General features: G+C 40.4%; 1 protein-coding gene across 1 annotated transcript; it reads right to left on the bottom strand.

The window, feature by feature from the left end:
• Positions 1 to 8041: 8041 nt before the first annotated feature.
• Positions 8042 to 15817, bottom strand: LOC134577024 (indolethylamine N-methyltransferase-like). Its single transcript, XM_063435669.1, has 3 exons — positions 15670 to 15817; positions 10483 to 10690; positions 8042 to 8468 (listed from the first exon to the last, which is right to left on the bottom strand). The coding sequence occupies exons 1-3, from the start codon at positions 15815 to 15817 to the stop codon at positions 8042 to 8044; spliced, it is 783 nt and encodes a 260-aa protein (XP_063291739.1).
• Between the last annotated feature and the right edge of the window lie 4260 nt (positions 15818 to 20077).

Genomic DNA, 20077 nt, shown 5'->3' with positions numbered 1-20077 from the left:
ACACACACACACACTCACACACTCACACACAGACGTACACTCATTAATTATTATTTTTATAATTAAAAATTTTCCACCCAGCCTCCCTACCTGGAGAACTGGATATGTCCCTGGGGTCCAGTGCGGCTGCTGGGAGGTGTGCGGTTGTGATATAATCAGAGGCAGCAAGGGAGCTTGTAACGGACCGTTTCAGCAGACAAGGGGTTAAAATCATTTAGGCGATAATCCCCTTTGCAGAGACAGGCACAGCTACTGTAGAATCACCAAAACTCACAAATTGGATATAAGTGAATGCACCAAACTCCCGCACTGCATACAAGGGAATAAGGTAGCACTCCAAACTCCCGAACTGGAACCTCACGAATAGCTGCTAGCAGACGAACAGGAAAAGCTCCCAAGCGGCTTACTCTCCTGGCAATCAGTCTCTATCAGCATACAGTGAATCCCCCCAAGAACGAGACAAGGCTCCGTGTTGAGGGTCAAGCAGTGGTCTGTTTATTGAGGGCTACCTGCCCAGTATTTATGCAGGTCTCCCACCCTAGGGGACCAGATGGAAGACTGTAACAACGGACAGACAAGTACCAATTACAGACATACAGCAGTAAAACATCCCCACAATGCATCCTGGCTTCCTCTCCTCTGCCCTGGAGATAATTGAGAAGTAATCCAATTATCTCCCAGGACAAAGGCAAATCGCCATTATGCACGTGGGAACACAGAGACAGTGAAACACCATAAAATACATAAAGTTACATTTTACATATAACACACAGGCATTTAACATATCCCCAGATAGCTCAGGTCTGAGTGCACATTATTAGGTGAATGGCACTCAGACCACACGAATACAGTTTAATCGCCACGGAGCCAAAGTCTTTAATTCCACGAACAGGCTCCATGGCAGGCTATCTGGGTACTTCCACATAGATTGGGATATAAATTCAAAGTCCCGAATGCTCCGCCGTTCGGTTCATGAACGGAGCTAAAAACCCGTAGGTTGGTAGGTCAGCGGTACTTGGCTGACACAGTGTCCGGGTTTGGTGCATGAAAGCCGGGCAGAAAAGCGCTGGCTGCCTGGGGAGCTCCAGAACACCGCCATTGTGTGGCGGCTTGGTGTAACCGCGACCACCCAGTAACAATCAATTAAGCTGAGGTTAACCGCAGCTACTGGGTGGTCAATTGCCGGCACACGCTCGTTAAGCCGTGATTAACCGCGGCTTCAGGGAGGTCGATTGGAGGCACACGCCAGCTTCTGGGTGGCCAATTAACGGCGCCGGCCAGCTTCCCACGGCTCTGGGGAGGCTGAAAAAAGGCTGTTTGTTTGGTAGATAGAATCTACCGAACGGCTGTGCAGAAAGGAATGAATAAATCTTTCTGCACAGTAAAATTAACTGTTTAACTGCCGGTCCATAATCCAAAGGCAGCAATCGGGCAACCAGGCTCCTCCAATGCAATGTGGCGAGATTGGTCTCAACACATCTCTCCCCATTTCTGAAAAGTCCCCCAAAGTACCCCAAAACACATAATAGCCCCACAAATGTTACACCCCCTGATAGCCCTGATCTGGGTGACCAACATATCCAAAAATCACCCAGATCAGTTCAGGGGTTCAGACATTTTATGGAAGTTATATGTTTTACCGACCGCAGGCATGGTCCCATAGCCGAAAATAGTACCATAGAATCGTGGCTTAGTGCTGCTGGGGAAACGACCGGGAACCGCAAAGTTTTCATGCCGCAAATAGTTCCAGGGCATTTACGGCTAAGTCACCCTGAAGTTTATTTGAGGTTTTGGTCAATGCGAACAAGATGGCAGCCACCTCGTGGTCATCCATAGGAATTGTGGCCACCCACATGAACACTTAGAACACTGTAGTTGAAATTGCAACAATGTATCAATTAAGCTTAACAAGCTCCAGGGTGGTCTCCGGTTTGTGTGGCTGCTCAGTTACCAAAACATACTGGAGTGCCCAAAAGCACAAGGTGTGCAATACTCAGAGACATGGCCAAGGTAAGAAAGGCTGAAAGACGACCACCACTGAACAAGACACACAAGTTGAAACGTCAAGACTGGGCCAAGAAATATCTCAAGACTGATTTTTCTAAGGTTTTATGGACTGATGAAATGAGAGTGAGTCTTGATGGGCCAGATGGATGGGCCCGTGGCTGGACTGGTAAAGGGCAGAGAGCTCCAGTCCGACTCAGACGCCAGCAAGGTGGAGGTGGAGTACTGGTTTGGGCTGGTATCATCAAAGATGAGCTTGTGGGGCCTTTTCGGGTTGAGGATGGAGTCAAGCTCAACTCCCAGTCCTACTGCCAGTTTCTGGAAGACACCTTCTTCAAGCAGTGGTACAGGAAGAAGTCTGCATCCTTCAAGAAAAACATGATTTTCATGCAGGACAATGCTCCATCACACGCGTCCAAGTACTCCACAGCGTGGCTGGCAAGAAAGGGTATAAAAGAAGAAAATCTAATGACATGGCCTCCTTGTTCACCTGATATGAACCCCATTGAGAACCTGTGGTCCATCATCAAATGTGAGATTTACAAGGAGGGAAAACAGTACACCTCTCTGAACAGTGTCTGGGAGGCTGTGGTTGCTTCTGCACGCAATGTTGATGGTGAACAGATCAAAACACTGACAGAATCCATGGATGGCAGGCTTTTGAGTGTCCTTGCAAAGAAAGGTGGCTATATTGGTCACTGATTTGTTTTTGTTTTGTTTTTGAATGTCAGAAATGTATATTTGTGAATGTTGAGATGTTATATTGGTTTCACTGGTAAAAATAAATAATTGAAATGGGTATATATTTGTTTTTTGTTAAGTTGCCTAATAATTATGCACAGTAATAGTCACCTGCACACACAGATATCCCCCTAAAATAGCTAAAACTAAAAACAAACTAAAAACTACTTCCAAAAATATTCAGCTTTGATATTAATGAGTTTTTTGGTTTCATTGAGAACAGGGTTGTTGTTCAATAATAAAATGAATCCTCAAAAATACAACTTGGCCTCTAATTCTGCACTCCCTGTTGTCAGGATCGGGACAGGGATCCAACACGCAGAGTACAAACAGGTACAGGATACGTATACCGGACCTTAGAATGGCCGGACTAACGTACGGAGAGTATAGAGAATGGTCAGAGACAAGCCGAGGTCGAGGGAACGAGAGGACAGGTAAGCGAGGAACAAGCCGGGTCAAGGATAACAGAGGTAAACAGAGTAAGTCAAACAAGCCGGGTCGGAACCAAAGGGATAACAGAAAATACCAGAGCACTGTGAGACTAGACAGGCTAGAACCACGACAGGGCAATGAGCAAATGGGAGAAGCAAGTTTAAATACCCTGACTCGGAGGGAGAGATACGCCTCCGACGAGATCTGATTAGTCTCTAAAGGATTGAGTGACAGGTCGTTCCGGACTGGCGTCATGACGTCGGTTTCCGGACGTCCTGCTACAAAAGGAAGTAACTCCCTCGCGGCCGGCGTTTACGTGACCGGGAGGACCGCGAGGAACAGAGGAAACAGCCCGTCCGGATGGATAGACGTCTAAGTCTCTGCCTCTCTCGGAGGTAGAGACCTCAGGTACCCTGACACCTGTATAATACAAATAGACAAATGGAGACTTTTATATCACAGTTTACAGGGCCTGCAGCCATATTACTTCACTATTCACTACAGACCCATTAAGCAAAATGGGAACACCGACAGGTTGTCAAGACAGACGGCCCTGGAGATATCCCCACGCCGATTCGTTGGGATCAGACTGTGTATGCTGGTTTGTGGTTAAGGGGGAGCTGTGTGGCGGAACTGCTGCCTGTTTGTGAAACTCCCCTCTCTTTTACATGTATTTCCCCTGTATGTTCGTTTATTGTGCCTTATCCCCCTTCAGGAGTGCTTTCACAAAGGGAATTCATTCACCTCCCGAATGGGACCATGCCAATACCTCATTTAGAATGTTAGGTTAGAATGTTCACACCTCGCAACATAAGTGTCAAAACTGCAAACTGCAAGGGAAGCAATTAATGAGCACACTTTTTTAACACTGGTGAGTTTGGCGGGTTCTCCTGAGCCCGAGGGACAAAGAGACCAGCTCTTTTCCCGCGGGGGGGGCTTTTCTGTGCCTGGGAGACAAAGGGACGGTCCCTTTTTCTGGTGCCTACACTCCCAGCCACACAGGATCTTGGGAAGAAGACCCCTGGCAGTTGGTGTGGGGGACACTGTGGATTTAGGGGCAGGCTTTTTGTACAAATGGAATGGAGTCCCTTCCCGCGCTGGGACCCCAGGAAGAGAGAGGATCTTGGGATGTGACCCTGCATGATTGTGTGGTAGACCCCTTGCATGGGGCTATGCATAAAAGACATGTGGGCCAATAAATTTGTGTTGTACCTCTAGAACTGTGTGTCGTCCAGTCACTGGGGTGGAAAAAGGTCTCTTTATATGGTTCCTGACTGGCTGAAGGGGGTTAGTGATGAGCCTTTAACAGTGGGAATTACATGAATCCAAACCAATAAAAGGTTTATTAGGAGCTGCTAATCTGGTGGAATTAAATAAAGGTTAATGTTATTTATGTTTTATTTTACCTACTTTAAACCATTTTCTCTTCAACATCAGATAAGACATTTTCATAGCTGTTTAAGTTTTATAGTTCCATAATCATTGGTGGTTTTATTTCAAAGTAAGAGAGAAAATATCTGGGCTCCGCAGATATAATATGATGCTGTAAATAGATTAGTACTGTTGTTAACAAAATTATTTCATATAATAAAATATTGTCTAAATCATACATTACCTGCTGGGACAGATTAATAGCCCAGTGGGCCTGGTGCTGACAATTATGATGGGCTTAATTACAAAATCTTATTTACCAAAAACACTAAAACAGTCCTGCCTCCTAAGCATCATGTATCTGATGTAGATGGTGCTGGAGGGAAACTCATAGGATGCAGCTATGAGAAAACACATACTCTATGCTAATCTCACGCTTTCATCTTTCAAGTAAAGCCATATCCCCTAACAGCAGTGTCCAGTAAAGCAGGAAGTCTATGGATGGGGATAAAAGGGTGGGCCACTTACACAAATCTGCCAAAAGGGGCGAACATACACAAAAAGGGGACATGTCTTTGTCCCCATGTCTCCCAGTCCCTTAGTGTCTGTGTCTCCGTGTCTCCCAGTGTCCCCATGTCACTAGGACACTAGGGGACATTGAGAGACATTGGGACACTGGGAGACATGGGGACGCTGAGATACTAGGGAACACTGGGAGACCTGGGGACACAGACTCTTGGGGACACATGGAGAAATGGGGACACTGGTTGACTTTGGGACACGAGGGGACACTGGGAGAAATGGGGCACTGAGACACTGTGATACATAGGGGACACTTTGATATATAAGGGACACTGGAGACTTGATAAAGACCTGGGTACAGGTCAAAATGTTGCGGTGTCCAATAAACCTTCTTAAATCTTTCACAGTGAGTGTCTGAGAGTATCTTCTATACTAGGGTACACTGAGACACTTGGGGGCACTGTGAGACATGGGGACACTGAGAGACTAGGGGACACTGAGAGAGTAGGGGACAGTGAAACACTATGGACACTGAGACACTACGGACATTGAGAGACACCAGGGACACTGGGAGACACCAGGGACACTGGGAGACATGGGGCACTGAGACACTCTGATACATAGGGTGACACTGGAGACTTGATAAAGACCTGGGTACAGGTCAAAACGCTGTGGTGTCCAATAAACCTTCTTAAATCTATTACAGTGAGTGCCTGAGATTTTTTTATTTTATACTAGGGTGTCCCCTAGTATAAAAGAAAAAAATATCAGGCACTCACTGAGCAACTAGGAGACATAAGGACACTGGGAGACAAGGGACACAGACACTGCGAGACTAGGTGACTTTGGGAGACTAGAAAACACTGAGACACTAGGGACACTGGCACACTACGGACATTAAGAGACACCAGGGACAGTGGGAGACATGGGGATACAGAGATACTAGGGACACTGGCTGGGAGACATGGGGACACTGGGAGTGCCCCATGTCTCCCAGGTCTCAATGTCGCCCAGTGTCCCCATGTCTCTGTGTCCCCTAGTGTCTCATTGTCCCCATGTCGCCCAGTGTCCCCTAGTGTTTGTATCCCCATGTCTCCCAATGTCCATTAGAGTCTGTGTCCCCCATGTCTCCCAGTGCCCCTTTGTCACTAGGACACTAGGGGACACTTAGAGACATTGGGACACTGTGAGACATGGGGACAGTGAGACACTGGGAGAGACATGGGGACACTGAGATACATAGGGACACTGAAAGAATAGGGGACTCTGGGAGACTAGGGGCACAAACACCAGGGACACTGAGAGACACCAGGGACACTGGGAGACATGGGAACACTGAGAGACTAGGGGCCACTGTGGCCCTAGTGTCTCAGGGTCCCCATGTTCCCCAGTGTCCCTATGTCTCCCAGTACCCCAAGTCTCTCACCGTCCCCATGTCTCGCAGGCTAATACTGCTGCAGCTCCAATACTGAATCAATCAATATTTCTCCCTTCACGACTCCTGTAGATGATTAAAGTCAAGGGCTGTATAAACCTCACCTACTGAGTAACTTCTGTTTCCAGAAGGAAGGATTTTGTGTTACACTGCCCAAAGAGATTTCTTCCCCCTGAAATTCAGTTATGTAGACCTCACTCCTCACATAAGGCTATCTTGACATCTGTGAATGAGCAAATACACGTTTTCTCCTTTTGGAAGTGTTATACACTTCAGAGGTTAGAAAACCCAAATTTCTTTAGCCCTTTTTTTTTTATGTTAATTATTTTTTTTAATGGGCGTGTGCGTGTACCTCCATTGCCAGCACAATGTACAATTTTGATCGTATTGACTATAAAATAAGCCTTCTTGATCTTGTCTGCCATATTTCTAGAAAATATCTTACTGTACAGAACAAACACTCTGGGAAACTGTCTCAAACGTTTACGGAACCTTTTTTGCCTTCATCAAGAGGACTATCACTCTATTGCAGAATTCAATGGACAAGCTTTTCAAAAGAAGAATTTCCCGTTGGCAGCTGTGATCACCAGCTGCTGAACTTTAGACAAAAAGAGTAGAGGCTAGACTGAAGTGTGAATGTAGGGATTAAACCCAAATTATGTTGTAGAACTTCTAAAACATAATTTTGAAATACATTACGATAAAACTACAAAACTAAGAGAAAGTTATGTAGATTCTATAGAATTCAAGAAAACCAAAATAACATACTCAAAAAATTAAATTGAAGATTATTTGTGGTTCACAGAATTTATGCTTATTGATAAATGTCTTTCTCTATGGCAATTGCTTTATCTGTTATTTTTTTCAATCTTTATTGTTAACCTTTCAACCGTTTTGCTTGTTCCTACTTCCCTATTGTCCCTTTTTAATATTTGCCTATCCTTTGAAGTGGGGCGATTTGGAGGAGGATGAAGCTAGAAGTTTTGCAACATTCTCTCCACACCCAATCCCCATATGGTGAACTTCATAAAGCAGAAGGAATACATGTGTTAATATGTAAAAAAAATGGTTAAATTACATAACTCTGTGATGATACAAAAGCATGCAAACATAAAACCTAAACAAAAATTGTACTTGTACATAAATAAAATTTTCCAACAGAACATATATTTTTTTTGTCCTTGAGAGGTAAAATAAAAATAATTGTAAAAAATGTCTTTAATTTTACTTTTTTTCCGCTGTTGGTGAAATATTTAAACATCTGGAGGCCAAGAGCTATTCTGTATCAATAAATCAAACAATGTAACTATACGGCTAGGAATTCAGAAAAAGGCAAAACTGATTAAATGTGTTTTCATTTCTTTATTGGGTATTTTAGTAGTAATGGATGTAGAGCAAAACGCTTATTTCTTGAATTAAATGCTTTAATTGGTCACAATATGTTTAACATTATTATTTTTATTGTCTTGTTTTTTACTGTATTATAAAATGTGAAGGCACATATTTCACCACTCACATGTTTTTGGAATTTCTTTTTTAAATATTTCTTTCCTTGCGACATCTTAAATGAATTAAGGCATCATAATCAACCAGTTCACAGTTTTTTTTGCTAGGCAATACATTCACATGTTCAATGACAAAACCAGCTTTAATTACAGCCTGTTTTAAAAAATCTTCATCAAATGTTAAAATGAAGAACTTGTGATCATCAACCTCATAAAATGTCATATTAATGGGTGAAAATAGTAACAGGCTCCCCCCTATTTTAAGTCTGGATGTCAATTTTTTAAGGTTGCTCTGGTAGGCGTCTTTGTCTTTGCTGATAGCATTCAATACATATATACTGATAATGCAGTCTGCTTGGGGTAAATCTACAGGGACCTGATCATCGTTAGAAATATCCCATTTTATTACTCCTTTAATTGCTTGTCTTGCTTTGTCTTCCTTCACGTGCCATGCTTCTCTGCAATGGAAAAACACAGATATTACATAGTAATCATAGTATCTTTCACACCTTGAAGGAGATACAACAAAATATTGTTTCTCAGATAAAAGCAGTACATTTCTGAGGAAGTTCTGAAATTGAAGCAGTAGGCAGGGATATATCACACATGGCGATTCATTCACTTTTATAACATTGCCTCAGAAATGCCAACACATTCTGAAGCGCTGTACGATAGGGATAACCTCAATCCTGTCATAAAATGGCTTTGAGTTGACTCCATTGGAAATATCAACTGTTTTCTGCTAATTTATTAAACAAATTTTGACAGGATTTAATGCCAGATGAAATTCTAGCAGCTAAACATGACAAACGAGTTGGCTGTTGGGGAAAAAAAAAACGCAGATAAATGGGCTTCGGAAGCACATATATCAGCCTTTAAAGTAATAATTAACCCTGTTATTCATTAAAAAATAAATAAAATTATAGTCTGTGGGGGTGACCCCCCACATTAGTATAATAGAAGTATATAACCTCCCTAATGCACCCACACACCATGGGTAGGGGCAAGTCTACTAATCAGCCAATGAGTGCTTGCTGTCAAATAAGAAAAATGACTGCACAATCACCAATACACTACAAGTGAGTACGGGCACAAGAGCCCTTACAGTGGGTCTGTAATTAAAGCAATACATACCTCCATGTCCCCATCGATAGCTAGCTATCAAAAAATATAAACAGGGTTTTCTAGAGTCCACATAGCCACCACCCATGAGAGGTGGGTGGGTACTTTAATATTAATAATCCTGGGCCTGTATAATGCCACTCCACCCCTCACCCGATTGTGGCTGGTAAGACTATTGACTAAATATACAGGGGGAGGGCTGACATTCTATTGACCACCCACCAATAATTGTGTCAGGGTCCCCTCCATGTGAACAGAGGTCCCCTTTACAATATTAATAATGAGGGAGGCACAATACAGTAAGTCACTGTAGAAAATAAATGTAAACTTATATCAGATGTCTTTTTTAATTATTCAAACCTATTTTCTTCAGACCCCAAAAAAGGACAAATAAAAACATTAAAGGGATTCTCTAGTGCCAGGATCTTATGTTATTAGAGTGAGGGGGTAGCTAGTGGATTAGGGACCTAGACAAGATTTATTTTTACATTTAGTTAAAAGTTCCCAACTGCAGACTGGGTGGGAAATTAGCTAGTGTACTAATTAAATTGTAGTCACCACCCACCGTTCATGTGTGGCGACTGAGTTGGAGACAAGGCTCCTCCATTAATTTCATTTAGAGCTTCCACCTTTTGACTTATGATGGGACTGGGGGACACACTTAGGCTCCTGTTTTATTATGAAATTAATTACCCCCACTGCAGGATCAGGGAAGACACTAGGATTTCCCTCCAGATTTGCTAATGTAATAGCCACAAACCACAGGCAGCAGATTTGGACACAGGGGTGGACAACAATCTGTCCAACCCCATCATTTGATTTGAAGCTCCCATGTAATGTCCCTGTATGTTATTAGCAGCAGGACCGCAATAGTTTCCCAGATGCTAGTTTATTATTATAGAAGTGTGTGTCTGCCTGTATATGTGTTCTTACACTGTCCTGTTCTGTACAGGGGGGTTGATACAGTAGAGTGTTAAGGTGTATATTCTGACATTGTGGGAGGTGTAAAACCTACCATGTACTAATGTGAGGTTCACAATATTTTTTTTAACTATCTGCCCACTGGCTGCTAGTGTTGACAGCGAGCAAACAGTAAAAAAAATAACATGTATCAACAGTTCTTCGCTGTCAAATCTGATAAGCCCATTTAATGGTCACTATGCAAGCGTTAATAAATGAATTTGAATCCCCAAAGTCTATATTTTCCATATAACATATAGACTTTGGGTTCAGTATTCAAATAATTATTAGCTTCTGATAAGCCTTTAATGGCGGAAAAGAGATGGTTAGTGTTCTTTACACAATGACTCAATATAGCAGTAATAAAATATTGTCTAAATCATACATTACCTGCCTCCTTCTAACTTATGAAGAACCTTCGCTCCATATGAGAAGTTAACAGCGTCTTCTTTACTTTGCCGCCATTTCTCAAATTCATTGATGTTGACCTCATTAACTTCTACCACATATATATCTTTGAATCCATTACAGGCTGCTATAAGATGGTTTGCTGAGGCTCCAATACTGAAATCAATCAATGTGTTTCCCTTCACGACTCCTGGAGATGATAAAAGGCAAGGGCTAATATGTACATTCTAAACAAGAATTCTTGCAACTCAGATATGGTTATACGACTGAAATGGTGATAATTACATTGTTCAAAATCTTACCGGGATCTGTTATGCATTATTAGGTAGCTGTCACTTCTCTGGAATTTGTACTATTGACTAAAACATTGAAAATCAACTCTAACGTGTGTTTTTATTTTTTTGTGTGGATAACTGTATTTTGTTTTAAATGTGTTTTTAAAGGTTTAGCAGTTGACTCTGCACACTAGTTCAGTTCAGACTGTTAGATTTCTACCATTTCTGGAAAGCCACCATGGCCTCGATTACATTCCCACATTTATTGGCAGTTTATTGGCTCCCGATAATCCTTTTATTGATTAGAATCAATTACATTACCACCATCAAAGGCTTATCCGAAACAGAGATACATGGGTTTCAATAATATAGATTTTTGAAAAATACAGAGAATCGATACTAGCTTTGAAAACATTGGACATAACTCTTTCGACAGCTAAAAGCACTGGCAGCCAGCAGGCAAATTGTTTAACCCCTTAAGGACACATGACATGTGTGACATGTCATGATTCCCTTTTATTCGAGAAGTTTGGTCCTTAAGGGGTTAAAAATCCCTAATCTATCTCTGTGATTTCCAAACTTGCAAACTGTATTCCAGGACAACAGCGAAATATAAAAAAAAATAATAATAAAAGGTCTAAAAAGTAATAAAAATAAATATCCTTCTTTCAGATGCTCATACACCTCTGATGCTCGCCTTCAAGATTTCTCGAGGGCTGCACCGTTCCTGTAGAACTCGCTTCCCTCCTCCGTTAGATGCTCACCCAGTCTCCACTCCTTCAAAAATCTTTATAAACCCACTTCTTCATAAAAGCGTATCAATTAAACTCTCAATAGCTCCCAACTGATTCCTCTTCTGCAACTGTCACTAGTCTAATACTATCCTTACCTTTTGTGTCATTTTACCCCACTCCCTCTAGCATGTAAGCTCATTGAGCAAGGCCCTCAACCCCTCTGTTCCTGTGTGTCCAACTTGTCTGGTTACAACTACCTGTCTGTTCGTCCACCCATTGTAAAGCGCTGCGGAATTTGAAGGCGCTCTATAAATAATATAATAATAATAACTAGAAAAGCTACAATTTCTGGGGAATCCGATCGGGAACAATCTGCACGTTCTGGTAAATTTTTGTCTATGTAGTGTAAAAACTGTGGGAGGAGTTAGGGTGGCAAATTTGGCTATAATAAGAATAAGAATAAGAACTAGAAAAGCTACAATTTCTGGTGAAATTGTGTGAAGTGTTCTTGCCTCCACTAGTAGTCTACAACTGGAGTGGGCGGAGTAACTGTTATTATTTATTTATATAGCACATTTAATTGCAACGTTGTTGCCCAAAGTGCTTCATAGTTACATTAAAACATACAGTTATAAAAACATTAGCAGGTGCAAAAGGCCCTGTCTATGACATCACTTGCTGCTGCAGCTTGGCACAGGTCAGAGTATTTTTGCGGTTGCCATCTTCAAACGGTCGTATTTTAAAAACTATAAATCCTACAGTGAAGAGCTTTATATTGTGAGAATCACAAGACCCAGACATACATTTTGATGTATTTTATGTCTCTGAGATATTAACAATGAAGGCACAGTCGCAGTTTAGAAATTGCCCTTCAAATGTGAGCTTTGCAGAGTGGAGTTTCAATGAATGTCAATGGACTGCGTGAGTTGCAAACAAATGGTCATATTGTGAAAACTATTTTTAGTGGAAGCAGGGATAGCTGAACGTTTTGATATAAGATTTGTGTAGGTGGGCCTGAAAATGAGCGAGTGGTGGCAGTTTAGAAATCATGTCCTGATTTTTCAGCTTTTGCCAGCTCCCACTCTAGCTTTGCCATTCATTCCTATGGGACAAATTTCGCCACAAGAATGATGATATTCCGTGAACCATTCGCCGAAACGTTCCACAAAGTAATAGCAATCCGATCGGGAACAATCTGCATGTTTTGGTATATTTTTGTCTATGTAGTGTAAAAACGGTGGGAGGAGTTAGGGTGGTAAATTTGGCTATAATAAGAATAATAAGAACTAGAAAAGCTACAATTTCTGAGGAAATTGTGTGAAGTGTTCTTGCCTCCACCAGTAGTCTACAACTGGAGTGGGCGGAGTAACTGTTATTATTTATTTATATAGCACATTTCATTGCAACGTTGTTGCCCAAAGTGCTTCACAGTTACATTAAACCATACAGTTATAAAAACATTAGCAGGTGCAAAAGGCCCTGTCTATGACATCACTTGCTGCTGCAGCCTTGCACAGGTCAGAGTATTTTGGCAGTTGCCATTTTCAAACGGTCGTATTTTAAAAACTATAAATCCTACAGTGAAGAGCTTTATATTGTGAGAATCACAAGACCCAGACATACATTTTGATGTATAGTATGTCTCTGAGATATTAACAATGAAGGCACAGTCGCAGTTTAGAAATTGCCCTTCAAATGTGAGCTTTGCAGAGTGGAGTTTCAATGAATGTCAATGGACTGCGTGAGTTGCAAACAAATGGTCATATTGCGAAAACTATCAGGACTGTGGCTTAGCTGTGGACATTTTTAGTGGCAGCAGGGATAGCTGAACGTTTTGATATAAGATTTGATTAGGGGGGCCTGAAAATGAGGGAGTGGTGGCAGTTTAGAAATCATGTCCTGATTTTTCAACTTTTGCCAGCTCCCACTCTAGCTTTGCCATTCATTCCTATGGGACAAATTTCGCCACAAGAACGACGATATTCTGAGAACCATTCGGCGAAACGTTCCACAAAGTAATAGCAATCCGATCGGGAACAATCTGCACGTTTTGGTATATTTTTGTCTGTGTAGTGTAAAAACTGTGGGAGGAGTTAGGGTGGCAAATTTGGCTATAATAAGAATAATAACTAGAAAAGGTACAATTTCTGGGGAAATTGTGTGAAGTGTTCTTGCCTCCACCAGTAGTCTACAACTGGAGTGGGCGGAGTAACTATTATCATTTATATAGCACATTTAATTGCAATGTTGTTGCACAGTTACATTAAACCATACATTTATAAAAACATTAGCAGGTGTGAAAAAAGCTTTGTCTATGACATCACTTGCTGCTGCAGCCTTGCACAGGTCAGAGTATTTTGGCAGTTGCCATCTTCAAACGGTCGTATTTTAAAAACTATAAATCCTACAGCGAAGAGCTTTATATTGTGAGAATCACAAGACCCAGACATACATTTTGATGTATAGTATGTCTCTGAGATATTAACAATGAAGGAACAGTCGCAGTTTAGAAATTGCCCTTCAAATGTGAGCTTTGCAGAGTGGAGTTTCAATGAATGTTAATGGACGGCGTGAGTTGCAAACAAATGGTCATATTGTGAAAACTATCAGGACTATGGCTTAGCCGTTGACATTTATAGTGGCAGTTGGGATAGCTGAACGTTTTGATATAAGATTTGTGTAGGTGGGCCTGAAAATGAGGGAGTGGTGGCAGTTTAGAAATCATGTCCTGATTTTTCAACTTTTGCCAGCTCCCACTCTAGCTTTGCCATTCATTCCTATGGGACAAATTTCGCCACAAGAGCGACGATATTCCGAGAACCATTCGGCGAAACGTTCCACAAATTAATAGCAATCCGATCGGGAACAATCTGCACGTTTTGGTATATTTTTGTCTATGTAGTGTAAAAACTGTGGGAGGAGTTAGGGTGGCAAATTTGGCTATAATAATAATAATAATATATATGTGAGATAACAGTAAGTGGTCTTGCTATGCAAGAACACTTAATAATATATATGTGAGATAACATTAAGTGGTCTTGCTATGCAAGAACACATAATAATATATATGTGAGATAACATTAAGTGGTCTTGCTATGCAAGAACACTTAAATATATATGTGAGATAACATTAATAATATATATGAGATAACATTAAGTGGTCTTGCTATGCAAGAACACTTAATAATATATATGTGAGATAACATTAAGTGGTCTTGCTATGCAAGAACACTTAATAATAACACTCCACATACATCTGTCGTTCACAACATCACTATCTCTCCACACAGTAAACATTATTCTGTGATGAATTAGAGAATCAGAATTTGAATTAATACATTAAAGGATCACTATAGGGTCAGGAACACAAACATGTATTCCTGACCCTATAGTGTTAACACCACCATCTAGCCCCCCAGGGCCCCTCATGTCTCCATATATATATATAGTAAAAATCTTACTGTATTCAAGCCTGAAGCTGTAAATCTGCATGCTGTTAGACTCAGAAAAACAAGCAGTCTGCTGACATGTGGTAGCCTGATCCAATCAGAGCTTCCCCATAAGATTGTCTGAGACTGACAAAGAGGCAGATCAGGGGCAGAGCCAGCATGATTCAAACACAGCCCTGGCTAATCAGCATCTCCTCATAGAGATGAATTGAATCAATTAATCTCTATGAGGAAAGTTTAGTGTCTGCATGCAGAGGGAGGAGATACTGAATCACAGGATGCTCGTGCACAGCAGATCTGAGTGGATGGAGGCATATTATGCCTCCATCAACTCCAAAGTCCCTCTGGTTCACTCTGAGTGACTGCAACTGGAGGTGTTCCTAGTTTTCAATGTAAACACTGTATTTTATAAGAAAATACTGTGTTTACATGAGAAAGGCTGCAGGGAGCTATAGTTCTCACCTGAACAACCTCATTAAGCTGAAGTTGTTCAGGTGACTATAATGTCCCTTTAAGTAGTTAGTACTCACTACTGTGGGTGTATTCAAACCGATACGATATTTGTACTTTATTAATTTGATTAAAGCTGTTCTTAAAGCAGCTGGTATGAAGAGAAAAAGACAGTGTTCTATTGCATATTTCATTTCATAGAATCAATGCACAAAATGAGAGCTCTTGCACATTTTAATACATAGTACATGTTATACAGACCCGAGTCAATGGCTTTATGTATCTGTTCCAGTGGAAACTCCATGCTTTCATTTATTAATGGGAAGCTATCATCACAAAAGTGAACTTCAACAAATCTTTTTGCCGGGTAATTCTTATCATGATACTGCTTGTGGCTGGTGGAACTCATGGTGAACTGCCGAGGTGCTGTGATCAGTTCTGCCTAGTCTACGTGATGGAATGATCTCTTATATATAGTAACTAATCATGGGAACCACAAACATATCCAAAATGCAAACAATATTGAATCATTCTGATCATATGATTAACACATATCTAGGATGTGCATCAAGTGTTGTTTTAACAAAATTATATTATAATTAATTTACCGATTTAGTAATAACAGCTGTGCTCACAGTTAATACTGTTCAGGGCCAGACTGGGAACTAAAAGCAGCCCTGGAAAAAAATTCTATACCAGCCCAATAATGTGTCGCGCCAGCATAGTGTGCAGATATAGAGGGTAAAAAAATAACTTAAAATTGAAACCTATTACTCCAACGAAAGAACGCATATAGGGCTTCAAACTAAACAGAAGAGCGCCTTTAGTTTAAGCAGACGTACATTTGCATGTAATCAATGTTTTAGTACAACTACTTTGGCCTATTAAGGACATTTTAGTAATGGGACTGAAATGCTGATGTTGCACAACTGAAAAAAAATGTTATCTTGTTATCTTGTTCATTTTGAAGTCCTATGGGTACGCTCTTCACTTTGAATATGTTATTGTGCTGGAGTATGCAATTCGTGCCAAGCCTGGGCCAATACATGCTCATTACACACACACACACACACACACACACATATATATATATATATATTAAGTGGTCTTGCTTTGCAAGAACACTTAATAATATATATGTGAGATAACATTAAGTGGTCTTTTTGATGACAGTGGTCTATTGATGAAATTTATGTGTGTATTATGCATATATAAATGTATAATATGTGTAAATATTATAAGCATAATTATATATATTACTAATACACACTTCAATATACATGCATATGTATATATGTGTATTACTGTCAGGATCACATCAATTAAAACACAATCAAAACACTGAAGTCAAATACTAATCAATGTCTAATTGTGAAGAGAACTTACCTTCAAGCCTCGGAGTCTGACTTGAGAATAACCTCTGGAGTCTTGATAAACAAACAAACAAATAGTCTAGACTATGTCAATTTCGACCAACATGGATGGCAGTTAGAATTTAGAACACCTTGATTATTGTCCATAGAATGATCCCATTTTAGGATTTGTTTAATTGTATTTCTTGTTTTAATGTATATGCCCTGATGCTCTAAAATAAAAGAAAACTGACTTGGTCTAAACAAATGTTTAGTGGAATCAGAAAACAAAATGATTGTAATTTGTTGCATGTGGTCAGATTTATTAATTGCACATTTCAACAGGGGCCATGGAAACATCCATGTATCTTTTCGGTTCAGACAAAATGTAATTGATTTCGGGAAAAACGACAAACCAAGATGGCACATAAATGTACCTATCAATGTACTGCAATGTACAAATGGCTAAAATATTGCTTAGCCTAATGACTACCAATATCAAATATGTGGTGAAAAAATGAACTGATTGTAATTTGTTGCATTTAGAGAATAAGTGGTCAGCAGGTTTGGCTTTGTGGACAAGTGGACAGTCACACACACCGTCACAGGCAGACAGTCATGCACACAGTCACAGGCAGACAGTTACACACACACCATCACAGGCAGACAGATACAGACACTCACAGTCACAGACAGACAGTTAGAGGCAGAGTGTGCTGGATTATGTATTTTGTATGTTGTATATGTTGGCCCCAGCAGCACCTTATAATGTATGCATGTTCAGGTGAGTGCAGCCCTCTTAGTTTCATTTATATATTTAGGAGTCCCAGGCCAACTCCTTGGTTTTGCACACCTCCCTGTCACAGGTGCCTCATTCCAGGATCCTATTTAGCCTTGACTTGCAGAGAGTCCCAGGAGGAAGTATTTCCCAAGTAAGTGGATTAATCTCATGAGAACAGGTATTAGGCTGCTATAGTAGGACCTGCCAAGAATGGGGTACATTGAAGTTGTGGCAGGATTATGCAATATATGATCATATAATGTAACTAAACCCCCATTATGCCTAGGTGAGGTATAAGGTAAAGGTGAGGTAAAATACAACTATTACAATCTGTGAGATTTGGAATCATTGTTTAGTGAATAAGCAAGTGCGCTGGATTGTGTATTTTGTATTTTAGAGGCAGACAGTCACACACATACACACACACAGCATCAAAGGCAAACAGTTACAGATAAACACAGTCACAGGCAGGTAGTTGCAGGCAGAAAGTCACATACACACTCACATTCACACTCACACACATGCACACAGTCATAGTCAGACAGTCACAGGAACACAATTACAGGCAGACAGGCACACAGTCAGTTACAGCCAGACAATCACACACAAACACAGTCACAGGCATACATTCATACATTCACACACACAGGCCGAAAGTCACAGGCAGACAGTCAAACAAAAACAGTATACCCTGCACTAGCGTTCCGCATGTATGTACCGGCCTTCCACCAAGGGGGCGCTATGTGTGTAGGATGGACACAGCTGAATCCACCAATATAGTATCAAAGAAGAGAAACACAGGCAGTACTCCAGGATAATGAAGGTAAGTTTATTCGTGGGTTCACCACTTTACCAGAAAAAAAGTGTGACGTTTCGGCTCCACAAAGCCTTACTCATGCATAAGGGATACATCATAACAGCAGTGTTTAAATAGCCCCAAAACCAATCAAGTTAATCAAAGATTATAATCACATGTTAAAACATATGTATGAGTGTCATATAAAAACAAGACATGGAGTCTATTCAAGTATAGGATTGATATAGATTTATTTTCAGCAAACCAATAAATTTGAATGACTATCTGTTCCTGTCCAAATTAGAAATAATAAAGTTGCGTGCACGCAGAAGTAAATTCACACTGACACGAGGTTCAGGTTAAATGAAAGAACTTCAGGAAATTTAATGGCATCTGTTAAAAAGTGGGTGCGCAGACCCTTATAAAGGCATAATTACATCACTAAAGAAATTCAAGATAACAACAAGTAAACATTATTAATTGGTTTAGGTGTTAAGTGGTTAGTTAAATGCCCTCCCTACTGGTGTTATATCTAGTGTCACAACTGTTGTCATGAACTTCTCCTCCAGATTTCAGCGCCATCTTGCTAGCACGAGGAGTTCACTCGATGGGAGGGGGGGCTTTGGCAGCCATTTTGAGTAGTTGGCACGTTAGTCTTCAAGGTTAGTTCTCAAGGCTTTTAGTAACTTCACATTTTATTAAGACTAGCTGCTACAATGTTTCATTCAGCAGGAACCTAACATTTCCTGCTGACACACAATTTCTATGAACAAAGCATTCTTATAAGACTATGAGGGCATGAGAAAGAAATATAAGGGTATAGATTTAAAGGGGCCTAATAATTCTACAACAGGATCAGGATCTTAAAGATGCAGTAACCCATTATATAGTAACATAATATTACACTCATCTATAGTAAATATTCTCTAACATGAAAAATTAGAAATCCTGTCTAATACAGCAAGTTAAACTAGCAAAAATCCACGCAGCAGGCAATATTTAAATAATTGATTTGAGAGTACTATTTAAATGAAGAAATAGAGAGATAAATTATTTTCTCTATAAATTAAAAATGCAAGGGAATCTCAATGAATAAAGACTTATTATAATTCTAACATCTAAAGAGTCCAAAGAACCTTAGAATTTAGTTAAGAAAGAAATTACACTGATGAATACAAATTAAATATAATTCATACGAATAATAAAAAGTCTTGTGGGGTTGAGTGTTCTCCACGAGTCATAGATACCAAATTCAGACATAAGTTTAATTAAGGCTTTACTATGCGCTTTCAGTGCTAAGTGTCTGGGTGATGAATCTGGTAAAGTTGTGTCTATGTATGAGTCTAATACGTGATTTAAATCTCCACATACAATGTGTGAGCTACAAGAAGCTAAATGAAGTTTGTTGAGTACTTTGTGTAAAAAATTCCCTTGATGCTCATTCGGACCATATATTCCTACTAGAGTATATTCTATGTTGTTTATCATGCAATGTAGAATGAGGAATCTCCATTGACTATCTTTCATAATTTGCAACAACTCAAAGGACAAGGAGTGATGTATGAAGAAAGATATCCCTTTCGACTTGGAGCATGATATTGGGTCGGGCAGTCACAGAGATTAAATTGGGGAACCTTGTTGGTGATAAAATGTGTCTCTTGAACACAAAGCACGTCTATTCTAGCTCGCCTTGCTTCCTCCATGAGGATGCAACGCTTATGTGGATGATTTAATCCCAGA

Source organism: Pelobates fuscus, chromosome 11, assembly GCF_036172605.1.
Source record: "Pelobates fuscus isolate aPelFus1 chromosome 11, aPelFus1.pri, whole genome shotgun sequence".
Classification (NCBI taxonomy): Eukaryota; Metazoa; Chordata; class Amphibia; order Anura; family Pelobatidae; genus Pelobates; species Pelobates fuscus.
Note: the sequence above shows the minus strand (reverse complement) of the source record. Positions and strands in the feature narration are given on the sequence as shown.